Here is a 21,958-nt window from a genome sequence, read left to right on the forward strand (position 1 = left end):
TATATATATATATATATATATATATATATATATATATATATATATATATATATATATATATATATTCTATTTCTTTAAATCAAATATTTGCATCCAAATATGGTTCTTTTATGGGGTTTTTTGTTCCTTTTTTTCATGTTTTCAATCCCTCATAGTTATTTTCTGTGCCAAGCAGTGTTTAATTAAATTAGCACTGCAGACTAAAGCATGGTCTGCATTTATTTAGTTAATATGAAGACAGAAAACAGGATAAAAGTTTCTAATGTGGTACTTTTATAAGCACCGGTTTGTGATTAGGCTGCCGCAGTGCAGCCTTAAAGCTCATATGCAGTCTGAAAAGGCTGAGATTTCTGACCACAATTTAAAATGGAGCCTATAGGTGATTTTCCTTTTGGCACATTTTTGAAAAACAAAATCACCAATCATAAATACAAAATAATTCAGTATGTTGTATTTATTTAAATAATTATTTGTCAAAATGTTACAACAGTTTGTGAAAACATTTAATAGAATTTCTATTGCTGTGGGACCTTCATCAGTCCTCCTCTTTTCAACATTTTCTGGCATTTGATATTTTTCCCTCTTAAGGTCTATTCTGTATCTACATTTGAAAAATATTAACAATTCTTTAATATTTTTTATGCAGCAGTTTTATTTCAAAATGGACTGAACTACCTTCATTCCCCCAAAAATCACAATATGGCCAATTATACCAGACATTTAGATAAAATCAAATTATATTTTGACATTGGTGTTTTCTCAGATGTTTCCACAACTTGATCTGAGCCTACCTGTGCTAAATTCAGTTGTTTTAGATTGATTTTTAGTGTAACACTTTTATACAGAGAGTCTCACAGCCAGCAGCACTTATTGCATTTATCGTAGGCGGAAAATAATTGCGCTCTATTGATTGATTAGTAGCAATGTTTTCCAATGTTTGTTCCAACATGCTTGTCAATTCAGGTATATGCTACTTATAGAGAGTAAATAATTTCTTTATAATATTCTGATAATGAAAAACCCTAGCATTAAGACTGTACTTCTCTATGACTGTTTAATCATATAATTAAAAAACAAAACAAGCTTTTCCATAGCTATAAGAGTGTTTCTTTTACGTTTTGTTATTGCTGTCTCCTGTGTGATGAGGCACCTTCTCTGTTAGAACACGAATGTCTGAACGTTAGATCCTCTGTTTCAGCTCCAGGCCACTCTACTGCTCTACCTATCAACCTCTTTATGCCACTTTTGTTCTTGGGTTCTGTGTAGATGTGTGCAGGTTTACACAGTGTGAATCCGATACTGTGTGCCTTAGAGGTGTGTGTCTCATAGGCTTCATCGCATACAATGAAATTTGTATGATAATTGTGGTTCTTTAAATATTAATCATACTGTCAGCCTGTTCACCATCTCCTCCCCTTTACTAGTGTTGGAGTATGTATATATACTGTGTATATATATATATATATATATATATATATATATATATATGTGGTTAGCTTATATAATGATGCTGGGTTCTGCTGTACCATCTTATGCTGACAGTTTCTTCTATCTACTTCAGCTTTTCTTTTACACGACGTATAGTCGATTTAATTATCTTAGGAGATTGAAATATCCCTGCTGCTCAAAAAGCATCACCACAACTCGGTGAAAGGAATATCACTGAATGTCAAAGCTTCTAAAAAATAATATTCATCAACTGTCTGACTGGAAAAGAAAAAGAAATTCCTTAACAAGTAAGGAATATAAGGCGAGATGGTGCAATAGTCTTGAGTCATTTCCAATTTCTTTATACTTTGTTCCCAATAAGTCAAACCTTCATAAAATATTTTGAATAGCTTTTTTTTTTCATAGTTTCTCAGGCTTTTGAAGGTTTTTAGGAATTTGCGGTCAGACTCTGACTGCCTTTGTTCTTAGTTTGATTGATTTTTTAGTTTGTGAAGCCACTTGTTACCTGTGAGTCATTTAGAAATATAAAGCTCTTAAACTCAGAAACATGCATACTTTTTTAATAGCAGCCCATTACAAATATACAACTTATTCATCCTTTTGGGGCTGAACTGTCACTCATTCTTTCTTTCTGTGACACCACAGCTGGACCCATTTTCTTTTCTCTCTATCTGAGTCAGCACTGATCAGCTCTAACTTCCTGCTGTTTTCTCTTCACTTATTTCTGCTCATCTCGCTGTGTTTCTGTCATTGCCTCTTGTGACCTGGTGTGTTTGCGTGGGCGGAGTGAGCACTGGCGGCCATCCTGAGTCATACAGGCTTCCTGTCTTGCATGAATAGGTATTTAATTTCACTTTAGCCTCATCGGTAGACGACCATTCTCACCTAATTTCACTCCATATCCTGCCTCTGGCTCCTAAGTGCACATTTCCAAATGTGCATTTAGACCTTACTATAAGCAAGCATGACTACAGCCCGTCCTCTGTGAGACAATACTAATGTGCATCTGACTTTCAGGTGCTTTAGTGTTTAGATTTCTTGCATAAAACTGAGAAAAAAAATAGTTTCTTGTATACTTAAGTCTGTTTCTATTCAAATAGTGGCACATTTGTTTTAGCATTGGATCTGAGTAAATACAGGACATAATGCAAGGCATTTGAAAGCTAATTTGACACCAAGTTCAAACAGTCATACAAGCCAACTTTAGTGCTTGAATTATTGGAAATCCAAGATCCTTTCCAAGGTAAAGTGGTCTAACATCTTCCAGTTATAACCTGCTAAGATATAACCTGCTATGAAGCTATTTGACCTGCTAGTCACTTCAGCAGCTACAGTTTCATGTTCTCTGACTCTGGTGTTTGTCTTGTCATGTTGCTTATGTATTGCATTTCATCCTTATGGATGGGCAGCTTCTGTCTGTGTCTTCCGCTCTTCTCTGCAAAGTCACTGCTTTTTATTGAACTTATGTTGCCATCAACTATTTGTCCTGTGCTGTAAATGCTATATTTAGTATGGTATGAAAATGCAAGTTGCATTTGTGAGTATAAAAGTTATTAAACTGAAACCTTTTTCAATTTAGGCATATTTAATAAGGCTACAAATGTAATGGCAAAGCACCTTCCACATTTATTGGTACCCCTTGTAGAAACAAACAAATCTTTAAACATGTTAGCTGTAACATGTGCCTAAATAATTTGAATTAAACATTTCAATCTAAGTACATTTATATAGAATGATAAAAATTTATCTCTAACAACATTTCTGCTTCTTTATTTATTGGCCGAAGTAACAGCCCCTTCTAGAAAAAAAAAAAAAGAAGTTCCTAAAATCTAGCCCTCACAATGATAATGGTAAACCATGGATTCCAGAACTTTTTTCTCCTCACCAGATAATTTGTTTTCATTTCATCTGACACCCAGACCATTTATGTAAACTGTCTGCCTTGTCTGCAAGTCCCCCTTATCAGAAATGGATATAAGAATTATGAGGCATTAATCTCACATTACGTCATACCAGTTTAATTTGCAAAGAATATACTAGACTAGAGATGACTTTAAACTGGGAGATGGCATTGAAGAACGAATATCATAAGACCTTGGAACCTGAATGTTTTCCTGCAAAGGAAATCTGTTCAAATCTCCCTTTCTGAGTCTACTTCAACTTTGGGAAATAGAGGGGGAAGCATCTTCCTGTCCTATTGGAAAAAACTATTAACGGCAAAGGAACAATAATTATGGCTTTAGTAATTTTGATACATTTTTCCTATTATTATGGAAATCTTTCCCCTCCAGAACTGCTTTTATGGTTTTAGGTTAAATATTTGAATTAAAATAAATCAATTCAGCTTTTTTAATTACTTAGTGTTCTGTTATTTCTGTGTAGTTGTTTAAGATCTTAATCTTCTGTTCCGTTTTCTGTTTAGCATTAAGGACATAGGAGAAGGAATTGGACATGATAGGAATTTATGCTCTGACCAAAATAACGCAGAACAGGTAAAACAAAAACTGTAAATTAAAAGGAAATTGACTGGAAATTAAAAAAACAAAAAAAGTTTTTTAAGCACATATTTTTGCAAACCTTCAGGATTAAAAATTTCTATACAAGGAGAATAAAATTAGTAATAGTATAAGGACATTTTTGTTAGAGTGGCTGCTCTCTGGTTGTCTCAGAAGCTGCTGGTTGTTCCCTTTGTGGGATAAATGGGTTAAAGGACTTTGCTACAGGACTATTAGCAATTATAATGTTTTCATCAATTAGTGATTAATTAGGAGGGAAAGTTATAGTTTCAAATTGTCTGTGTTTTGTTTTTCCTCTAATACTGATATGAGCACACTATTCAGTATTCTTCCCATTTGTTTGCTTTAGGTTTTGTTCACTAGAGGGACTGCGAGTACTTTATCGAAAATCGAAGGGAAATTAATCAAAGGAAAATATTATGGGCTGTCTTTTTCTTTCTTCCCAATAGCAGCAAACTTATGGTTTCTGCTGCAGCATGTTTGCTCCACATTTTGCTCTTGTAAAACTCCTCTACAAACTTCTCTGAGTTTAAATGTCTCAGTGAAGTTTCTCACCCATCATCCTCTGGCAGAAGCAGGAACAGGAAGATCTCTTATACCTTCCTTCTACTTTTGCCCTCCTTTGATATCTCCCTCTTTGACAGGCAACCCACACTGGAATGCGCTCCTACATTTACAATAAGAACTCTGTGATTGGCTCGCAGGCTGAACACTGCGGGATGCGGACGTATTTCTTCAGCGCAGACACACAGGAGGACATGAATGGCTGGATCCGGGCCATGAACCAGGCTGCGCTAATGCAGCAGAGTCACACTATAAAGAGGTTGGTCCCGGTTTCTGCTTGCTTCTGCTATTGGTTGGATCTCTGATGGTGGTATTGCAGTATGTGAAGCATATCTGTGGCCTCAAAATCAATTGAAAATATCTTTTTTTTTTTTAAAGGGGGTAGCAATGAAACAAATACAACTATTTCATTGATAATGTTGGTTGCATTGCTGAAAAGAAAATTGAAACTTCATTTACTTTGGATTTAATTTGTTTTGTTCAGTCATAAACATTCTAAAATGCAGGGTAGTTCTGTCCAGTAACCCGAAGAAAATATAATATTTGCTTGACAGCAAACTTTTTTTTTAATCTTTACTAGTTTTAGTTAAGGGAATAGTCGCAGGTTGCATGCAAGTACCCCTTCTGCCAATTAACAATCAGAAGGAATAAATCCGCCATAGTCATCCCAGCCTTTTACAGTAGGAATGCTGCATCTCTGAAAAATATTCCCTGTGCTGCAGGTATAGCTCTATGACAGCAAGATAAATTGGATGGTTTCCAATCTTCAAGGCAATATTGCCACCTGGTGACCAATGGAAGTCATTGCTTCAGATTTTTTTGTGTGTTTCAGAATAAAAAGGAATCAATTTCACTTGGAAATACTATCATGCGAAAGGCTTTGAAAAACTTGCTCAAAGAGTATCTTCACTTCACAAGAAGGTCTACATAATTTTCCAAACCTGCCACGTTCAAATTAGTACCCTTAAAAATGTAGGAGATAAGGCAAGTGTGTTTGTGTGTGTGTTGGGGGGGAGTGTGTATCTGTGTAGGTATCAGAGTGAGGACCATTTTCCAATTTCACCATCACAATGAGGACCACTTGTTGTAAAGTGAGGAATTTTTGCTTGTCCTCACAAGCTATTTTGCTAATGGTTAGGTTTAGGGCTAAGGTGTCAATTGGCTTAGGGTTAAGGTTAGGTATGCATTGATAAAGGTTAGGTTTAAGGTTAGTTTTGGGGTTAAAGCATAGAAAAGGTTGAAAACAACTGAATTTCAAAGGAAGTCAATGGGAATCAACGCATGGTCGTCACTATATATAGTAGAACAAACAGGTTTGTGTGTGTGTGTGTATGAGAGTGTTTGTGATTTATTGCTTTTTCAGCCACATTTTTAAAGGGAGCTCTCTGCCCCAAGGTATTTGACGTATAGAAAAAAAATTGACTGTCATTTAAATGCTCTGGGTTCCCTCTCTCTCTCTGGTAAACACACTATTTGCAAACAGAAATGTAATAAACTTCTCTTCATAATTTTGGGCTGTCCCTTAGTATCTATTCTGACCATCTGTGGATGAACCTCTGCTTTATTTTTCAGGTTAAACAGAATTAACTGTACACAGATCAGGCAGAAAGTTAAATTAATTATCATTTCATCATTTCCACTAAATAGGTGGAATAATAAGACAGTGAAATTTTCTCCTCAAAGTTGGTGTTATGAGCTAGCAAGAAAAATGAACAGTGGGCAATATGATGATCTGATTTAAAGGAGCCACAAAACAAATAATACAATATGCAGTCAATCAAGTTTGGTTTTCAATCATTCAGAATGTGTAGTAGGTAGAGAATGAAATGTTTTCCTAGCTACGCCACACTATGCACTATGGACAGAGGGAGAGCAGGCTGGGTGTGAATGTGATGCTTTGGGAAACCCTGTATCCTTCTTTCCTCCTTATTAATGCCTCTTCGTTAATTCTACCAGCTTTGTTTAGGATTATTTATACCCTTTTGTCCGAACAGTATTCCCTTTCAGGAGGATAAAAGCTCTACGATTTAACTGGGAATTAGGAATGGTTGGAAAAACAAAACGTTTTAGATGTTATAAGAGTCTCCAAGTTTCTTCAAATCTCAGTCTATTAAGGCGTCTCTTGTATGTGCTGGCTGATCATATCAGATCAAGAGAGACACTATTGCAAAATGGGCACGAATGAAAAAAAAATCATCTGTTAGCATCTCGGTTTCCGACATCACAACACTACTTTAGGGGTCCGGAGGTGGTAATGGGTCAGTGCTGTGAAGGCAGTAAAAGAGGGACCTTACGTAGTATTAGGCAGGTGGTTATTACTTAATCTCAGAATAATGTGTATTTTATCCATCTGCTGCCTTTTGTGCACTTCAGGAATAAGTTATGCCCTCCATTTATAAAGTGTGTAACAAAAAACTTTATTAGAGATGCTGAAAGATACTTCTAAATGATCTTTGTGATCAGTTGTTCTCCATCGATGTTTGGTTTTTGTTATCCTGTCTCACTTTCACAGAGAAATGGAGAAGCCTTTACAGCAAGCACTCCCCCAGACCAACCACATCCACAATGCCCAGAACTCATCGCAGCCAGACGGAGCTCACAGGCCAGACAGAGGAGAACCTCAGGATAATGAGATCAGACTGGCTCATGGGGAAGTCGGGAGGTATGGACTGGAGGTCCAGGGGAAAGCCAGTCATGCAGCCCTGCAGGAAAGAGTAGAGAGAGTTTCACCTGACGCTGTTAATGGAGCCACCCATAAAGACGGACAGCAGACCGTGATTCAAGTGACTCTACCACCTGAGCAAAATGGAAGTGTTGTCTATCAGAGGGGTTTCGTTTCACGGTCTGACTCTGGGAAGCATGTCCAGAGGAAAAACACTCTGGCTCAGGTTGAGCAGTGGGTCAAAGTTCATAAAAGCGACCCGACAAAAAGGTCAGTCAATTCAGCATATCTCACTTTAATGAAAATGTATGTTACAGTGGGGAGTAAATGGCCCCATCTTGTGGCAAATTTGAAAACTGCACAAAATCTGTCCCTATCTTGCTCATTGTTTTTTTTATTTCTTTAAAACCAAATGATCTTAATGTCATGTGTTTTTCTGTCTAAGCACTCCCTCCACTGACTACAAGCTTCCGCGACGGACTCCTCCTTTAAAGCCCAAATCCAGCACAACAGATGCAAGTTATCAGTCTTTACCAAAGTCTCCCCGGCTCCTATCCGGCAGCAGCTCTCCTTCAGCAACATGTAACCTACCCAGTGACTATAAGTATGCCCACGACCGGCTGAGCCACTTCCGCATGTCCACTGACGAGCGAATGGCCACGAAGGAAGGGATGGTGTGGCAGCTCTATGAGTGGCAGCAGCGGCAGCAGTTTCGTCATGGAAGCCCCACCGCTCCCATTTATACCGGCCCTAATTTCGCCGACTCCTCGTCCTTCAGAGTTACTGTTGAGATGCCACGCTCCATCTCTGTCCCTCCATCTCCATGTGAAGTGCCACCATCAGTCCCCTCTTCTTTTAAACCTCTTTCCCCACGCAGGCCTCATACACCCTCAGACAGACGCACTGTCCGGCCCCTAGATGAGCTGGGACTTGAAGACAGCACAAGGTCCAGTTCCCCAGGCAATATATGTGCCCACCTCTCTCAGGTATAAAGCTGGATAAAGGCTCTTATACTTGTATTCACTTATTTAACAAAGTCCTGATAGGTTTTGTACCCAAAAGTGTTTTCAGTTTATCCAGACTATTTTAAGCTCTTGTTTTGTGAAGGATTAGGACCTTGAAATTGTTAGGAACCAATGAGCTAATTTCACCACTTTTCAGTCTGGTAGGCCATGTCTGTAGACCAAAACAAGATGTGTAATGAGCAACACTCTAGCTCCACTCCAGCTGCAACCCCATCCCCTGCCCTCACCCCCAACCAACTATTGCCTAATATGCACATTTTCGCAAAGGATAAATACACAGAAAAACAGCTTTGTTTTACTTTATAATGCTGCTGTTGCTTAATATTTTTTTAATGATATTTTATATAATTATAATATTTTTATAATTATAATAATCATCCTCAGGTTAACGTTTCCACTGGTTGTATCCTCCACCTAAGCCCTGAGAAGCAGCGTATCACATGCATTGACCGTTGGCTCAGCTTGTGAACGCATGACAACACAGAGAGTTGGTGTGTTGTCATGTTGCCAAAAAAAAAAAAAAAAAACCCTTTATGACTTCACACAACTATCCAAGTTCTTCCTATCGTAAATGAGGACTTGTTGCTGTACATAGGTACATAAATTATCCAGGAAGGATAAACCTTTTCGTTTTTGATAAATATGCACTATAAAATGTAACACACCCAAATTCTTGTGACCCCCCCATTAGTTTTATACTGAGACAGATTTATGTTTAAAATCTTTGTTTTTTATTTAACTGACATTTCTTTTCTAATTGCATATGAAAATAATGATATATTTTAGAATGAATAGATTAGCAGTCTAAGATTCAGTGAGAGAATATCAGTTTCTTAAAAGCCAATAGTGATGATTTATTAGGGCTTAAAGGTCCCATATTATGCTGTTTAAAATTTTCATCTGTAGGCAAACATAAGATAAAGTATTACCTTTGGCACTACGAAGTATTCATTTGTTATGAAATATTTGTTGTTTTTTTCCCCCTGACATTACAGAAATGCACTTGCCTTCACTCCGATCCTGCATCTCGCCACGTGGTTGTTGCCCATTTTATGACGTTGCCATATTATGCCACTTTTGGCAGCAAGGCTCTTCTTGAGAAAGGCCAAACAAAGTCTGAGACTTCTAATAGCTGAAAAAAAAATCACTACTGAGACACTAGCTTAAAAAAGAACAGTGCACATCAGAGCCACTTTGTCTCAACTTCCCTAACTGTGAAATGGGGGGAAGAATAAAGTCAGTTTCACATTTTTGGTCAATCAACCAAGCCTAAGAATGACAGCAGCTACAGAACAAGGAAGGAAAAACTTTATGTTTGTTCCTAACACCATTGCCACTGGATATCTAGATGTTCCTAATCCCATCAGAGGGAAATCTATAGCATTAAAGATGAGGAATTGGAAATGAGTTAAGCTATATCCATCGTAAATGTAGGATATGCAATCTTGCACTAAATTTGCACTGATGCTACAGAAATCAAAGCGTACACTGCAAAAAATAAATCATCAGTGAAAAACTTAAAACAAATGAATAGTAAACCCTCCTGGCTCAGAATGGGTCATGTGGGAGTCATTAAACCAATCAGATGCAGAGTACAGGCGGCTCCTGCATGCCAACCGAGGATATGTATCATCGTTCTGTCTTTTTCACTTATATCTGTTATACTATGTACATAATAGTTCAACAATTAAAGCTCAAGAGTAAAATATGTAATTACAGGGATTTGTTGACAAAAATGTTATGTTTTATACATAAGTATGTTATTTATTTTCCCTGTGACAGATTGGTGACTTGTCAAAGGGGTACTCTGCCTTTCACCCATTGACTGATGGATGGATGGATGGATGGATGGATGGATAGATGGATGGATGGATGTTATTTATTATCATCAATGAACTGAAAGTTGTAACTAAACTATGTTTGTGTTACCTGAGAAATAGTTACGCTATTGCAGCGCAGAGGGGACACTATTTTATATAAACTTAACTCGAAGTTTGCTCTATAAAAAATCTATAGCCTACACAGACTAAAAAAAAAAAAAATTAAAAAAATAACAAAGGCAACAACTGAAAAAAAAACGGAAGCCGAACCCTTTATAAAATGATGGCCTCCGTATTGTTGGAGGGGGAGAAGCGTTGTGCGGAGTGGGTCATCTCGCTGTAGTTTGTAGTCTGACCATTAGATGCTGCTGAAAATAAAACACTGAAGCGTTAATTAAGTATATCAAGGGTAGATTTGGAAAATTGAATTGCTTCAACCCATTTAATTTGTTTTGTAACTAAAAAGCAGCTGCGTTAATGTTTGAAAAAAAAAAAATAGCAGTAGGCAAGTTCTCAGAGTGCTCCAACACTGAGTATAAACCAGTTTAGACACCTAGAGCTGAGACCTGTCCATGTTATCCAGTGGATGAGAATATTTCTCTTCAGACATTTGCTGTTAGTCATTTGGGATTTAACACTGTAATACAGGCTTCTAGTAACCACCAATTGCCTGTCACATACATGGGATTTAAGTAGAGTTTGTTGGGTCTCACACAGTGAGCCAAATGACAAAGCTCTTATTCTCACGGTAGTTTGTGACATCAGCACGATGTGAGCTCACAGGGGCCCCATGAGAAGGCTAGTGCAAGAAGCCTGGGAAGGCTCCAACATTTCAGCGCGCACACTTTGATGGCCGTGTGATACGCATAGACCACACCCAAAGCGCGTTCGCAGGTGGAGCTGGCGCATGTGAGTGAGAACCCTGTTCTGCGCTTCCCTTAAAGCCCCGTCACTGCCGCAGAACATGGAGCGAGAGGATGTCCTGAACTCCACGCCCAGCGCTGTCCCCTCACCACACCCTCCACATGTGAAAACTTCTCCTTCTGAACCATCACCACAGCTGCCAGCACACACAAGCTTCACAACCAACCCAATGGCCTCTCACAAGTAAACAAAGTATTGCAGATGCTATCACTCATTTCAAGTGTCAGGGCACTAATTACTACCACTAAACAGAGAGCTTTACAATTATAGAAAGACACGCTTTTAACAAAGGGAGCCACAGTGCTTGTGGAAGACGGCAATGTTTGTGGGAACTGTTTTCAGTCTGTACTAACCTACTCTAAAGGCTGATGATGCTTAAGTAACACTGAATGCCTCTGTGGAATATCATTAAGAAGTACAGTATGTTTTATCAGAGGCTAATCAAATTTGCCCAGGGCTTCTTAGCACCCCATAAACATCTTTACTGTATCCCAACCATCAGCACTGGTCTCTTTCTTCTGATCTCACATTTAAATAAAAAACCTATTATACAGCAAAAAAAAAATGTGGCATGGGGATCTCAAAGGGACCGGCTTAGAGGGCTTCTCTTGCTGGTAGCAAACAAATGTTATTTTAAGAAAGCAGGTTTGGTATAATTTATGTGTGATTAATTAAATCTCTTGTTGTTTGTGTCCTTTTAAGGTTCTGTGGTGGGTCTGGGCTTTTTCGCTAATTCTGTGTGTTAAGCAGAAATGTCAAACCTTAGGAGCCCCTTAGCATCTGAAACTCGAGGCGCACCTTGTTTTTGAACAAGTGTGGGAGTGATGAAAAGGGGAGAAAAGGATGGATGGAAAAAAATAAACTGCTGTGTAGTCCAATTTGTTTGCAGACTTGGAGGCAACAGTTTAACTTTGATTCAGTGTAACTCAGGGATCCTCACACCACCTTTAAGACACTAGTAGAGATTCCTTATTTCATGAATTTGATTTTCTGTTGGATTTGAATGTATAACCATCCTCAGTCACAACATAAAGAGTGATGAAATGCCTCTTTTCACAGACTTCCCAAATAGAGAGAAGGTCTGTGCCAACAATGGGCTACATCACACACACTGTCAGCGCTCCCAGTCTGCATGGCAAAACGGTAGGATCGTCTGCCAGACCATGTTGCCTTCTTCATATGCTTTTGTATTTGTAAACATGCCTGTTATAGATGTCGGTATACAGTGCTGTGCAAACATCTGGGGTTATCCATTCTTTTGGTTATAGGAGGCTAAAACTTAAATTTTAAAATGTTTCTTATCAATCAATTTTTAAGTTTTCTGCAGACCTTTCAAAGCTATTTTCTGGGCATTTTTTTGCTACAGTTTTTTTTTTTCTTGTACGATTATAAAATCTTATATTAAGCTATCATGAGTTTTAACTACAACAGTTATGTGATATAAAAGAGATCTACATGCAAGCATTTCAAAAGCAATTCAATTGAAATATATCTAGTTTTCCTATGTGAAATTTTGGCCATAAGATGGTGAAAACACCACAATGTCTACATTACTGACAATTTCTTCAATTATATAAATGAATTCATTGGTAGTTTCGCTACCTACAGTACCTGGAACATGAGACTAGATTTCCCTCTCATAAAACCAGAAATTGCACAAAAAAAATCAATTAAACCTGTTGGTTTACCTGGTAAACCTGGTTTAGATTTGAGCCTTGACTTAATATCCTGCCAGTAAAGCATTGTCTAGTTTAAGAAAAGAGGAAACATATAGGCCCATGGTACCAATATGAGAAACTTCCTTCATATGCACTAAAGCTTAACTGTCAGGGTCCAAAAAGATTGATCCAGTTTAGGTTTCAAGATTCTAAGAATTACCAGCTAATTTTAAGCATTGTATAAATGTGTTTATAACTTTTGCACAGCACTGTATCTTGTTCAGGCTTAATGGTTAGAAAAATTAGATATTGCTCGGATGATATTTTTTTTTGCTAGGTTTCCACAATGATCTGTCTATGTTGCTTACATTGCTGCTCTGCGTTGTGGAGGAAAGCCTAAGCAAAAATAGAAAACCCATGTCCAAATGTGATTATATGATGATAAAAGGTAGAAGCTAAAGCATCTGGTTCGATTTGTTAACCATTTTCTTTCTTCAATGAGTTTGGTTTGAATAGATTTTCAGTGAAACTGTTTTTAATTAGGAATTATTAAAGCTACAAGCAGCATAAAATCCAGTAAAGTTAAGCTACCATTCTGCCCAGATGGTTATCAGATATTTCTCTCATCTCTCTGTGCCATCCCTGGCCGTGCCCCCCAAACCCTGGCTTGGCTACAGCCAGAGGAGTTGACTCTGCTCCTCATTCAACTGCGGAGACACCAGGCTAAGTTGGCTGGTGTGCATAGCCCCAGCAATGCGTTCGCTCACCTGCAACACCACCAGCACAACGGCCTTCTAGGCCCCAGCCTGCAGGTCAGGGACTCTCAGTCCTCCCTAACGCAGCATTCTCCAACTCCTGCGATTGCATTGTGGTGCCCTCTCCCCAGTCATTCCTGCACATTACCTTCCTGACATTTTGACAGACTCTACAATCTCTTGGCACTGCTTGGTTATCTGGTTTTACTATCCTATTCTGGCATGATGTCTGCTGCATTATAATTACTAGCTACATTTATATAATTCAGTGTCACTTGTCCAAACATAACAATTCCATTAGAGCTTCGCTTAATGTGTTTATAAAAACTATAAAAATCAAATTTTCCATATTAGGAGCATGTTGCTTGTCAGAATGCTTTGTATAGACCACCAATTTTTAATGATAGATGATGTTGCACCACATTTTTATCTTTGGGGGGAAATATGTTTTGTGTTTGGGGTTGTCATTCTGAAGCATCTGTCAGGCCATAGTCTTCTTATGAGCCTGTGAGGAAAGTTCACTGCTGTTAGACTAAAGCTGTAGCAGTGTTCAGTAATGACAACTCCACCCAGCCTCTCATATCTCACCATTCTCCATTCTCACAAGAAAATATAAGCGCTCAGTCTGACCATATTTTATATACCTGTGTTGCTGAGTTGCATAAGAATCACACATGAGACATTAAAGCAGTTCAAAAATGACAGAATTTACAATTAGTGAATGAAGCTTCACTAATTGTAAAAAGAAACCTAGAGGAAGAGGTACATTGTAATTGAGATCAAGTTAAAGTTCTGTTTGTTAAGCCTGAATAGCACAAAAAGAGCAAAGGAGTCATCTTGTAACCCATTATCATGTGCAGCTTCATTTCAAATGACTTATCTCTTCACTGCTCATTTAAAGGCTGATGATACTTACATTCAACTGAAGAAGGACCTGGAGTATCTAGATCTGAAGGTGGGCCCCAACAAAGAAAACGCCACTTCATCCTTTTCATCCTGTTCTCAGTATTTTACGCTCTGCTTTGCTGCTCCTGCCTCCAACATCTGCTTCCCTGTTTCCCTTTTAACCGTCTGTCCTCTGTCTTGTTCTCTCTACTGTTATGGTGGAACTGTTGTCTTTTCAAATGGATTTTATTTTTTAATCTAGTATGAGACAATGAAATTGTACCGATTCTAATACATCCAGGACATTGATTTCTTGACTGCATACTGTACAGTAAGTGGAAAATAAAAGGACTTTAGCTTTTGTTTCATGGAGGAGTTTTACCTCTGATCTAAAAAATAATTGAGGAACCTTTTTTAGAGTACTGAAACTTAGATTGTGGAAAACTGACACATGTCACCATAACATTAGATGGTATTGTGATCATTGATGTGATTGGAGGTGTTTCTTTCCATGCTTTTGGTCATGTGACCCTCCAATCCCATCATTGTAACAATTAATAAACATTTCTCTGCTGAAATTTGATTGTAGCCAGTATTTGATTCACAGCGATGCAAAACATTTAAAGCCGAAGTATCGTTATATATTAGATTTTTAAAAGAGTAAATCAAGTTTCTGGGCATTGCTGGAATATTATAATGTTTTGCATACCAAATCACTTGGAAGTTCTTCTGCTGCTTTAATTTATGGAAGCTGAGAGAAGCTGAGGTGACAAATCTTGTCTTTGTCTGCTCAAGAAAATAAAAATTTCTCTAGATTATGCGTTATCTTTCCTTATATCCATCAGGACACATTGGGATTGGAATACTGTTACAGTTTGAAATGAAATTTAAATCTAAAAAAAAATAAAAAATTCTTCATCAAATCAGCTCTGCTGACTTTTTGGTTTTAAGAAAATTTATCATGAGAAAAATTAGCCGAATCAGTTCTTCATATTTACAGAAATTGGATGTTTTTAATTCACACTTTAAAAAAATGAATGTTTCTATCTTGGATAATGCTGAAAAAAGAATCTAACCCATCTCTACTCTCAGCTTCGTTTAGATTCATTTGTGTGAATTTTTTACATAAATAGCCGTAGCCCTAATCATATATTGTTAATACCCAAAATAAGTTAAAGTTGACATAATGCTTAACATATTACAGCATGCAGAAAACAATTCCTGTTTATACAGATTTTTGCTCTGGGTCATTTGGTCTATTCAGTAGTTTCTACCTCTGTTTCGTACCAACATGATGCAGTTCTGTCTTTTCCAACTTCCATTTTAATCCCTATAATACACATCTAAGTATTCTATTACATTGTTTTATAGAGATAGATGGTCATAAAAGTCCTAAATTGTGCATGTGTTTACTGTTGTATCACATTATTTTAGGAAAGCTTTATATTACAAATTAATATAGATTCTCAGTCATCCCGGACATGGTCAAGCTTGAAAAAGTTCAGTCTAGGCAACTGAATGTGAAGTTTTCAAGGTGACATTTCTCCTGTCATCCAAGATGACTCATCTCTACTCTCAGATACAGTATATTGTTAGACCTAATATACTGTAGGTCTAACAAAGAGTTAGGGGGACCACTCTTTGTTATACCTACAGTATATTAATCTCAGTGCTCCCCACCACTAGTTGGAACTTAAGAAGCCTCTTGGATGAGAGGCGAATCGTCTTCTAGAAAACTTCAAGTCCAGTTGCCTAGACTGAACTTTTTCAAGCCTGTATTGCAAATTATTTACATTTATTGTGGTCTCTTGAACAAATCCAAAACAACTCTAAGCCTATTACTAACAGTTATATTTAGACTAGAATAGAAAATGACCCTAAGACTGAAAAAGTGTCAAATGTCCCGCTGTCTAATCCAGAGTAGTGCCAGGTTGGTACGAAACATCCTGCAGATGACGTCTGTACCAGACTTTTTCAAGATATAAAAACTAAAAAAATTTAAGTTACGGTTTGGAGAATATTCAAAATGACCAGCACCTATTGAATGTCTTTTTAAAGTAATTTTATGGTGATTTTGTTTGCTGAAAAAAAGGGATCCCTAAATAACCCATTGCTGCTCTTTCTGAATGCACACGTTATGGACTGACCAATTACAGTCAACCTTTTTTCTTTTCTTTTTTTTCAATTTGAAAAACATTGTTTTGCCCAAAAAAAAAGTGTTTATAACAAATTATGCATGGTTCACGTTTACTCTGCAATAAAAAAGCACTTTGTTTAAAAACTTTTATAAGGACATTGGAAGGTCAAATGATTATGTCAGCATAAACTAGCATTTCTTTCTTAAAATAACTTGCAGCTTTAAACCTGAAGAAGAAAAATAACTTAAAGAATAATCTCACAACCTACAATGATCCCCATACAGCCAAAGAATACATTATCACACTCATGCATGCTGTAAGGCATCCAGTCTAATATGTTTTTGACTTTGGCATGTAAAGTCAGTGGAATACCCCTTTAACTGTCTCCCCTTTGCATTGCTTAGCGCTGCTGTGATTGGTAGACCACCAGCAACGAAGAAAAGTTTGAACTTCAAGCACCACCAGCCATGAGAAAAATATATCTGAGCTGTTATAGGAAAAAAAAAAAACTGCATAAGGTGACGATTAAAGTATTTATGTCTTCAAACTAAATTTTCACTAAAAGTACCCATTTAAAACACTTTGCAAAGATAAAACAACACAATAAATGCTTTCCAAGTTATTTTGTTTTAAATCGAATAAAAAAAAAATTAAAAAAAAAGCAAATTACCCACTCAAAAGGGTTCATTAAAGATAGCTATTTCCAACTGAGCTATTTTTTTTATAGGTTTTCTGTGTCTATTACAGTTATTCCATGGCAAATGGGAGACATATTGCTTTTTTAACTGAGACTAATCGCATGAAATCCTCTTCGGTGCATAATTTTTAGTATACCTAACTTTTGCATACTGTTTTTGCATGCTTAATAAAAACCTGGTTTAAGCTAGAGGTCACATTGTACAGTTCAAGATGCAGTTAAACTGAAGTGGAATAGTTTATTTACATATTAAATGTGCTAAAAAAGGAATATGCTATTAACTAAATGTCTCAGAAAAGAGCTTAACTAAATGTTTTTGACGCTTTTGAGATTTTGTTTAAAAAGCTGTAGTTACGTTAAGAGACAAAGTTCTGGAATTCATGAACAAAAATCCCTGAAAAAAAAGGAGAATCGCAAAAGTTGACCAGTTTAACCAATTAGAAAGCACTGTCATTTCTTTGTTATTACCTGGAAGTGTTTGGCAAACGGTGCAGAGGTGAACAGGAATGTTTGCATATTTAAAGTGAGATAAAAAAAAAAAATAAAAAAAAAATCTAAACTCATTCATCATCCAGCAAAACAACACCTCTAATGCCCAAAAGTCATTTACTGTAGGTGACACAAAATAAACAGTGAAAAACTGTCTAAGTCATGTTTTGCTCACTGCAGAAAAGGAATGGAAAAACTCAACTGAAGTTAGTGTTGAATTTGATCATTTATCACTGATAAAAGTATAAATGATAAAAATGTATATATACTCAAAGGATTACTAATAAGAGCTAATTTTGGGTTCTAGTATGATGGAGACTTAACTTACATCACTATACAAATATGTAAATGTGGACATTTAAAGAAAACATTTAATCTGGCTTATATATATATATATATATACATATTTATTATTATTATTATTATTTTATTTATATATTTTTTTTCATTTCTTACATGAAATCAAGGATGTAAAATAAAAATGCTCATGCCTCAAAATTTAAGCAATTGAATTAATTCCCCTTCTTATGATTTCCTAATGGCCAGTAAGAGCAGCTCTGAGCTTTTAGGGTTTCCTGAAACATGAAAATAATTTTTTAAATGCTATCCTTTTTTTTTATCACAGATATCACATGGACATTGTTACTTGTTTTAATACCTCTTTTTTGTTTGGCTTAACTTTTGCAGCGGTGTTTTTGTGTATTTTAAATGATTTTTTTGTTGCTAAGCACTTTTATGGATGGAATACAAATAATGATGCAATTATAGAGGATTTTACTCTATTCTTAATGATTGTGAATTTCAGGTCACTGGACAGGAGAGTTTTAAAAAAGAGAGACTTTCGAGGCCTGTGAAAATAGCAGAAAGCGATGTGGATGTAAGTACATGTTATCAGCATTTACAGCACAAACGCCCTGTTTATCCGTCTCTTTTCTCCGTGATCTTCACTTCCGACTTCTGACAACCCACAGCCGAGACGCCGCTGACTTCAGTCTGACTCTTCTGTGTGCTTCAGTGTGGTTTTTCTGTGTGTGTTTTTAACTTGTGGTAAACAGAGGCAGCAGAGCTAAGGGAACGTGTGTTTCTGCACTGTGGGGACACGCATCCACACTGCACAGTGTGGGCCTGAGAGTATCGACCGCAGCTTTTATTTTTCTCCCCACAATTTAAAGGGAAAAATGCATGTAATGGGAGTTTTAGATGTTGGGCTGTTAAATTTTTCAGTTTGATTTGCCTGATCCTGCTTTACTCCTTCTTTGTTTTGCACTGAATGGAGGTAAATAGGATGGATGTCCTGGCTTTTCATCATTAGCATTGTTCCACTTTAACAATTTATAAGGAATCGCCAGTAAATTTGTCTGAAGAATTAATATTTCATGCAATTAAAAACAACAATATGTGGCAGCCAAATAAAAAACAGTTAAATTATTAATTGAACAGAATGATAAATAGATCTGAGGGGGGAAAACTACAGGCTGAGAAAGACTGAACTTGACAGACTTATGTTGTTTTCATAAACACATAACCCATTTCGGGGAAAACAATTCTGTCACTCTCAGTAAACAAGGCTTTCTCCAACAGTGAATGTGAAAATATGGATTTTTGATTATGATTACTCATAATGGGTATTACCAAGTCTTTCCCCCTAACTAGAAGGCGCAAAGCCTTTTGATATTGTGTTGATGAGAAGAACTCCTCTGAGCTTTTCACAAAGATAAGCCTTATTGACAGACAGAGAAAGCTACAGTAGACGATCAATGCGTCTCAGGCGGCTGCGAAGAGCTGAATGAAGACAAGAATGGAGCGTTTGGCCTCTGTTGTAAACACATGCTCTGTTTATTACCATGTTCTGTTTTATCTCCTTTCTGAGTCTTCATTGCTTTATTTTCCCTCTCTGAAGTATTATGTATGGATCGGGGATATGGATGGTAGTCTTTGTTTTCATCTTTGCTTATTTGTTTGTTTTCCTGTAGGTTAAACTAAGTCGACTTTGCGAACAAGACAAGATTCTACAGGAACTTGAAGCAAAAATACGCAGTTTCAAGGATGACAAGGTGTTTGTTACTCACTGAATATATTAATATTTTTTTTCTTCAGTAATTTATAATTTAAAGATCCCAAGCACATATTAGTTTTTTATTAAACATTGAACATCTTTTTTTTGACTGAGTTTTAAATTTCACCCCTAACAAAGGCAAATATCTGAGATCTTAAACTTAAAAAAACAACAAAAAAACTAACTGTGTGGAAAACTAAAACATTTTTAACACTGAGATGTGTGTCATCTAGTCTGCAGAGGTTGAGCAATGCCCGTGCTAGTAGAACATTAAAGGTATAGTGGAGGATGCTCTTTTCCAGGTGGATCATCAGAATATTCTGTCAGAATGTATGCTGCAGTAAAAAAAAAATAGAATTAATTTTAGGCTTTTATCTATACCAGGGAGGCCAATAACTGATGAGTTTAATTTAGTAAAAAGCAATTAATGTATTTCTTAATGTGGTATTTTTTCCCACAGAAAAAAAACCCCTAAAAACCCTAAAAAACCTAAATCTTTTTAATTAACCTAAGGCATAAAAGATGAATGTGTATACCTTTTTGTTGTTTTATTCTTTAACCTTCTTTAATTTTACTTGGTTTGCCCATAAATCATTTTTGAGTACATCCCATATGGCAGACTTTAAAGCTGGTGGGCACCAAAATGATTCCTGTTGTCTCATTTTGTTTCCTCTGCTCTTTAGGACAAGTTGGAATCAGTTCTGGATGTTTCCCACCAGCAGATGGAGGAGTACCGAGATCAGCCGGCTCACGCTGAGAAAATTGCCTATCAGCAAAAATTGCTGCAAGAAGACGTGGTCCACATCAGGGCTGAAATATCTCAAGTGTCTACAGTAAGACACTTCTTCTCACCAATCCCATTACGGTTCAAATAAAAACTGAATTTCATTACAGGTTCTAAAAAAAAAAAAAAAACACTTATTCCTCCAAAAAGATTTATTTAGAAGGATACCCTATGATTTCCGTGCTACTTTGGGCATCATGTTTCTTTAAGTTTGGGACAAGATGTTGCCTTCTGTTTTTAGTTCCCTTTTTACGGTTTACGCGACTGGCACAATGTTTCAGGTTGACTGTGACTATCAAAATGAGTGATAAGGGGAGAAACCTGATGCTGAGAGAAAAAAAGGTATGAGTGTATTTCCCAGTTACATGGGTAAAAAAGTTCACTGATATTCAAAATATTTTGCATTTGAATGGGAAATGTGATTTTTTCAAATCTGCAGTTAATAATATATAACCACAAGATTACAGGAAGTAAACAAATGTGTTGTTTTTTCAACAATTTGTCAGACATTTGAATTTAGTGTAGTGGTGTTAGGATGTCACAGGTGCAAATCGGTATGATGTAAGATACTATTATTAAAAAAAAGTATGTTTCTAACTAGAACAGCTTATTAAAGCTTTTAATTATGACACGCATCTTTATGTGTAAAGAACGGGTGCACGTTTGTTAATAAATTCAAAATGGCTTTACTATAGAAGTACATTTTTTTTTTCTTGTGTTCATTATTGTCTTCTTTCCTTTTCTAAAGGAAATGGAGAATGCATGGAACGAGTATAACCGACTGGAGAGAGATGTGGACTGGCTAAGATCAGCCCTGCAGGGACAGATGAACCGCAGTGATCTTTCTCAGGTCTATCTTCCTAAGCAGTCTTTCACTTTTATAGATAGGCTTTAATCTGAAGGCTCTAAAATTTACAGATTTTAGATTTGCATTTAAAATGATTGTTTAAAGATCATTTACCAGTTTCATCTGATTTGGATATAAAAGAAAGACTTTGTATCTGAGTAGTGGTTCAAGTATATCTTAAAGAGTTGATGTGTTCTGTAATTACATTTATGAATGCTTCTGTTTTTGTTTTTGAGCAGCAGGAGAAAGTTCAGCTCAGAAAAGAACTATGGCGGATTGAGGATGTTATTGCAGGACTCAGTACCAATAAAGCTAATTACAAAGTCACAATTGCTTCTGTTACCAACCCAGGTGAGGATAAAAAAAAATCCAAGTATTAAGACTACCATAATCCTACTCTTTACTAAACATTTATGTACATCACACTCCTCAGAGAAAAAATTTGTGCCTTCAGTGCCAGTAGCATCAGTGCCTTCTGTGTCTGGGAGCCAGACTGCTGCGGAGGTGCGATCTGCCCCGCAGCAACAGCACAGCCCCCACCTCAGCCATGACCCCACCCTTACCTCAAGCTCCAGCCGACAGCCATTACACCACTCCACAACCATCTTCAGTGGCTTCAAATGGGTGGGAGAACAAGTCTTTATATAACCCCCACACAAAAAAAATTATTTGCATATCCAACCAGCTCA

At 36.8% G+C, this 21,958-nt stretch overlaps 1 protein-coding gene across 7 annotated transcripts in view; it reads left to right on the plus strand.

Moving 5' to 3' along the window:
• plekha7 (pleckstrin homology domain containing A7) overlaps positions 1 to 21,958 on the plus strand; it is a 98,662-nt gene that overhangs the window by 58,709 nt on the left and 17,995 nt on the right. For 5 of the 7 annotated variants that reach the window (XM_015376013.1, XM_015376012.1, XM_015376014.1 and 2 more), the window contains 12 exons: positions 4,610 to 4,788; positions 7,042 to 7,461; positions 7,637 to 8,177; positions 12,020 to 12,103; positions 13,296 to 13,430; positions 14,275 to 14,328; positions 18,388 to 18,459; positions 19,556 to 19,636; positions 20,322 to 20,471; positions 21,171 to 21,272; positions 21,509 to 21,620; positions 21,703 to 21,893. In XM_015376013.1, the coding sequence (XP_015231499.1) occupies positions 4,610 to 4,788; positions 7,042 to 7,461; positions 7,637 to 8,177; positions 12,020 to 12,103; positions 13,296 to 13,430; positions 14,275 to 14,328; positions 18,388 to 18,459; positions 19,556 to 19,636; positions 20,322 to 20,471; positions 21,171 to 21,272; positions 21,509 to 21,620; positions 21,703 to 21,893 (2,121 nt within the window). The remainder of the gene's footprint in view (positions 1 to 4,609; positions 4,789 to 7,041; positions 7,462 to 7,636; positions 8,178 to 12,019; positions 12,104 to 13,295; positions 13,431 to 14,274; positions 14,329 to 18,387; positions 18,460 to 19,555; positions 19,637 to 20,321; positions 20,472 to 21,170; positions 21,273 to 21,508; positions 21,621 to 21,702; positions 21,894 to 21,958) is intronic. The other 2 variants (XM_015376019.1, XM_015376017.1) reach the window with 2 other exon arrangements.

Source organism: Cyprinodon variegatus, unplaced genomic scaffold, assembly GCF_000732505.1.
Source record: "Cyprinodon variegatus isolate N-32 unplaced genomic scaffold, C_variegatus-1.0 Scaffold128, whole genome shotgun sequence".
Taxonomy (NCBI): Eukaryota; Metazoa; Chordata; class Actinopteri; order Cyprinodontiformes; family Cyprinodontidae; genus Cyprinodon; species Cyprinodon variegatus.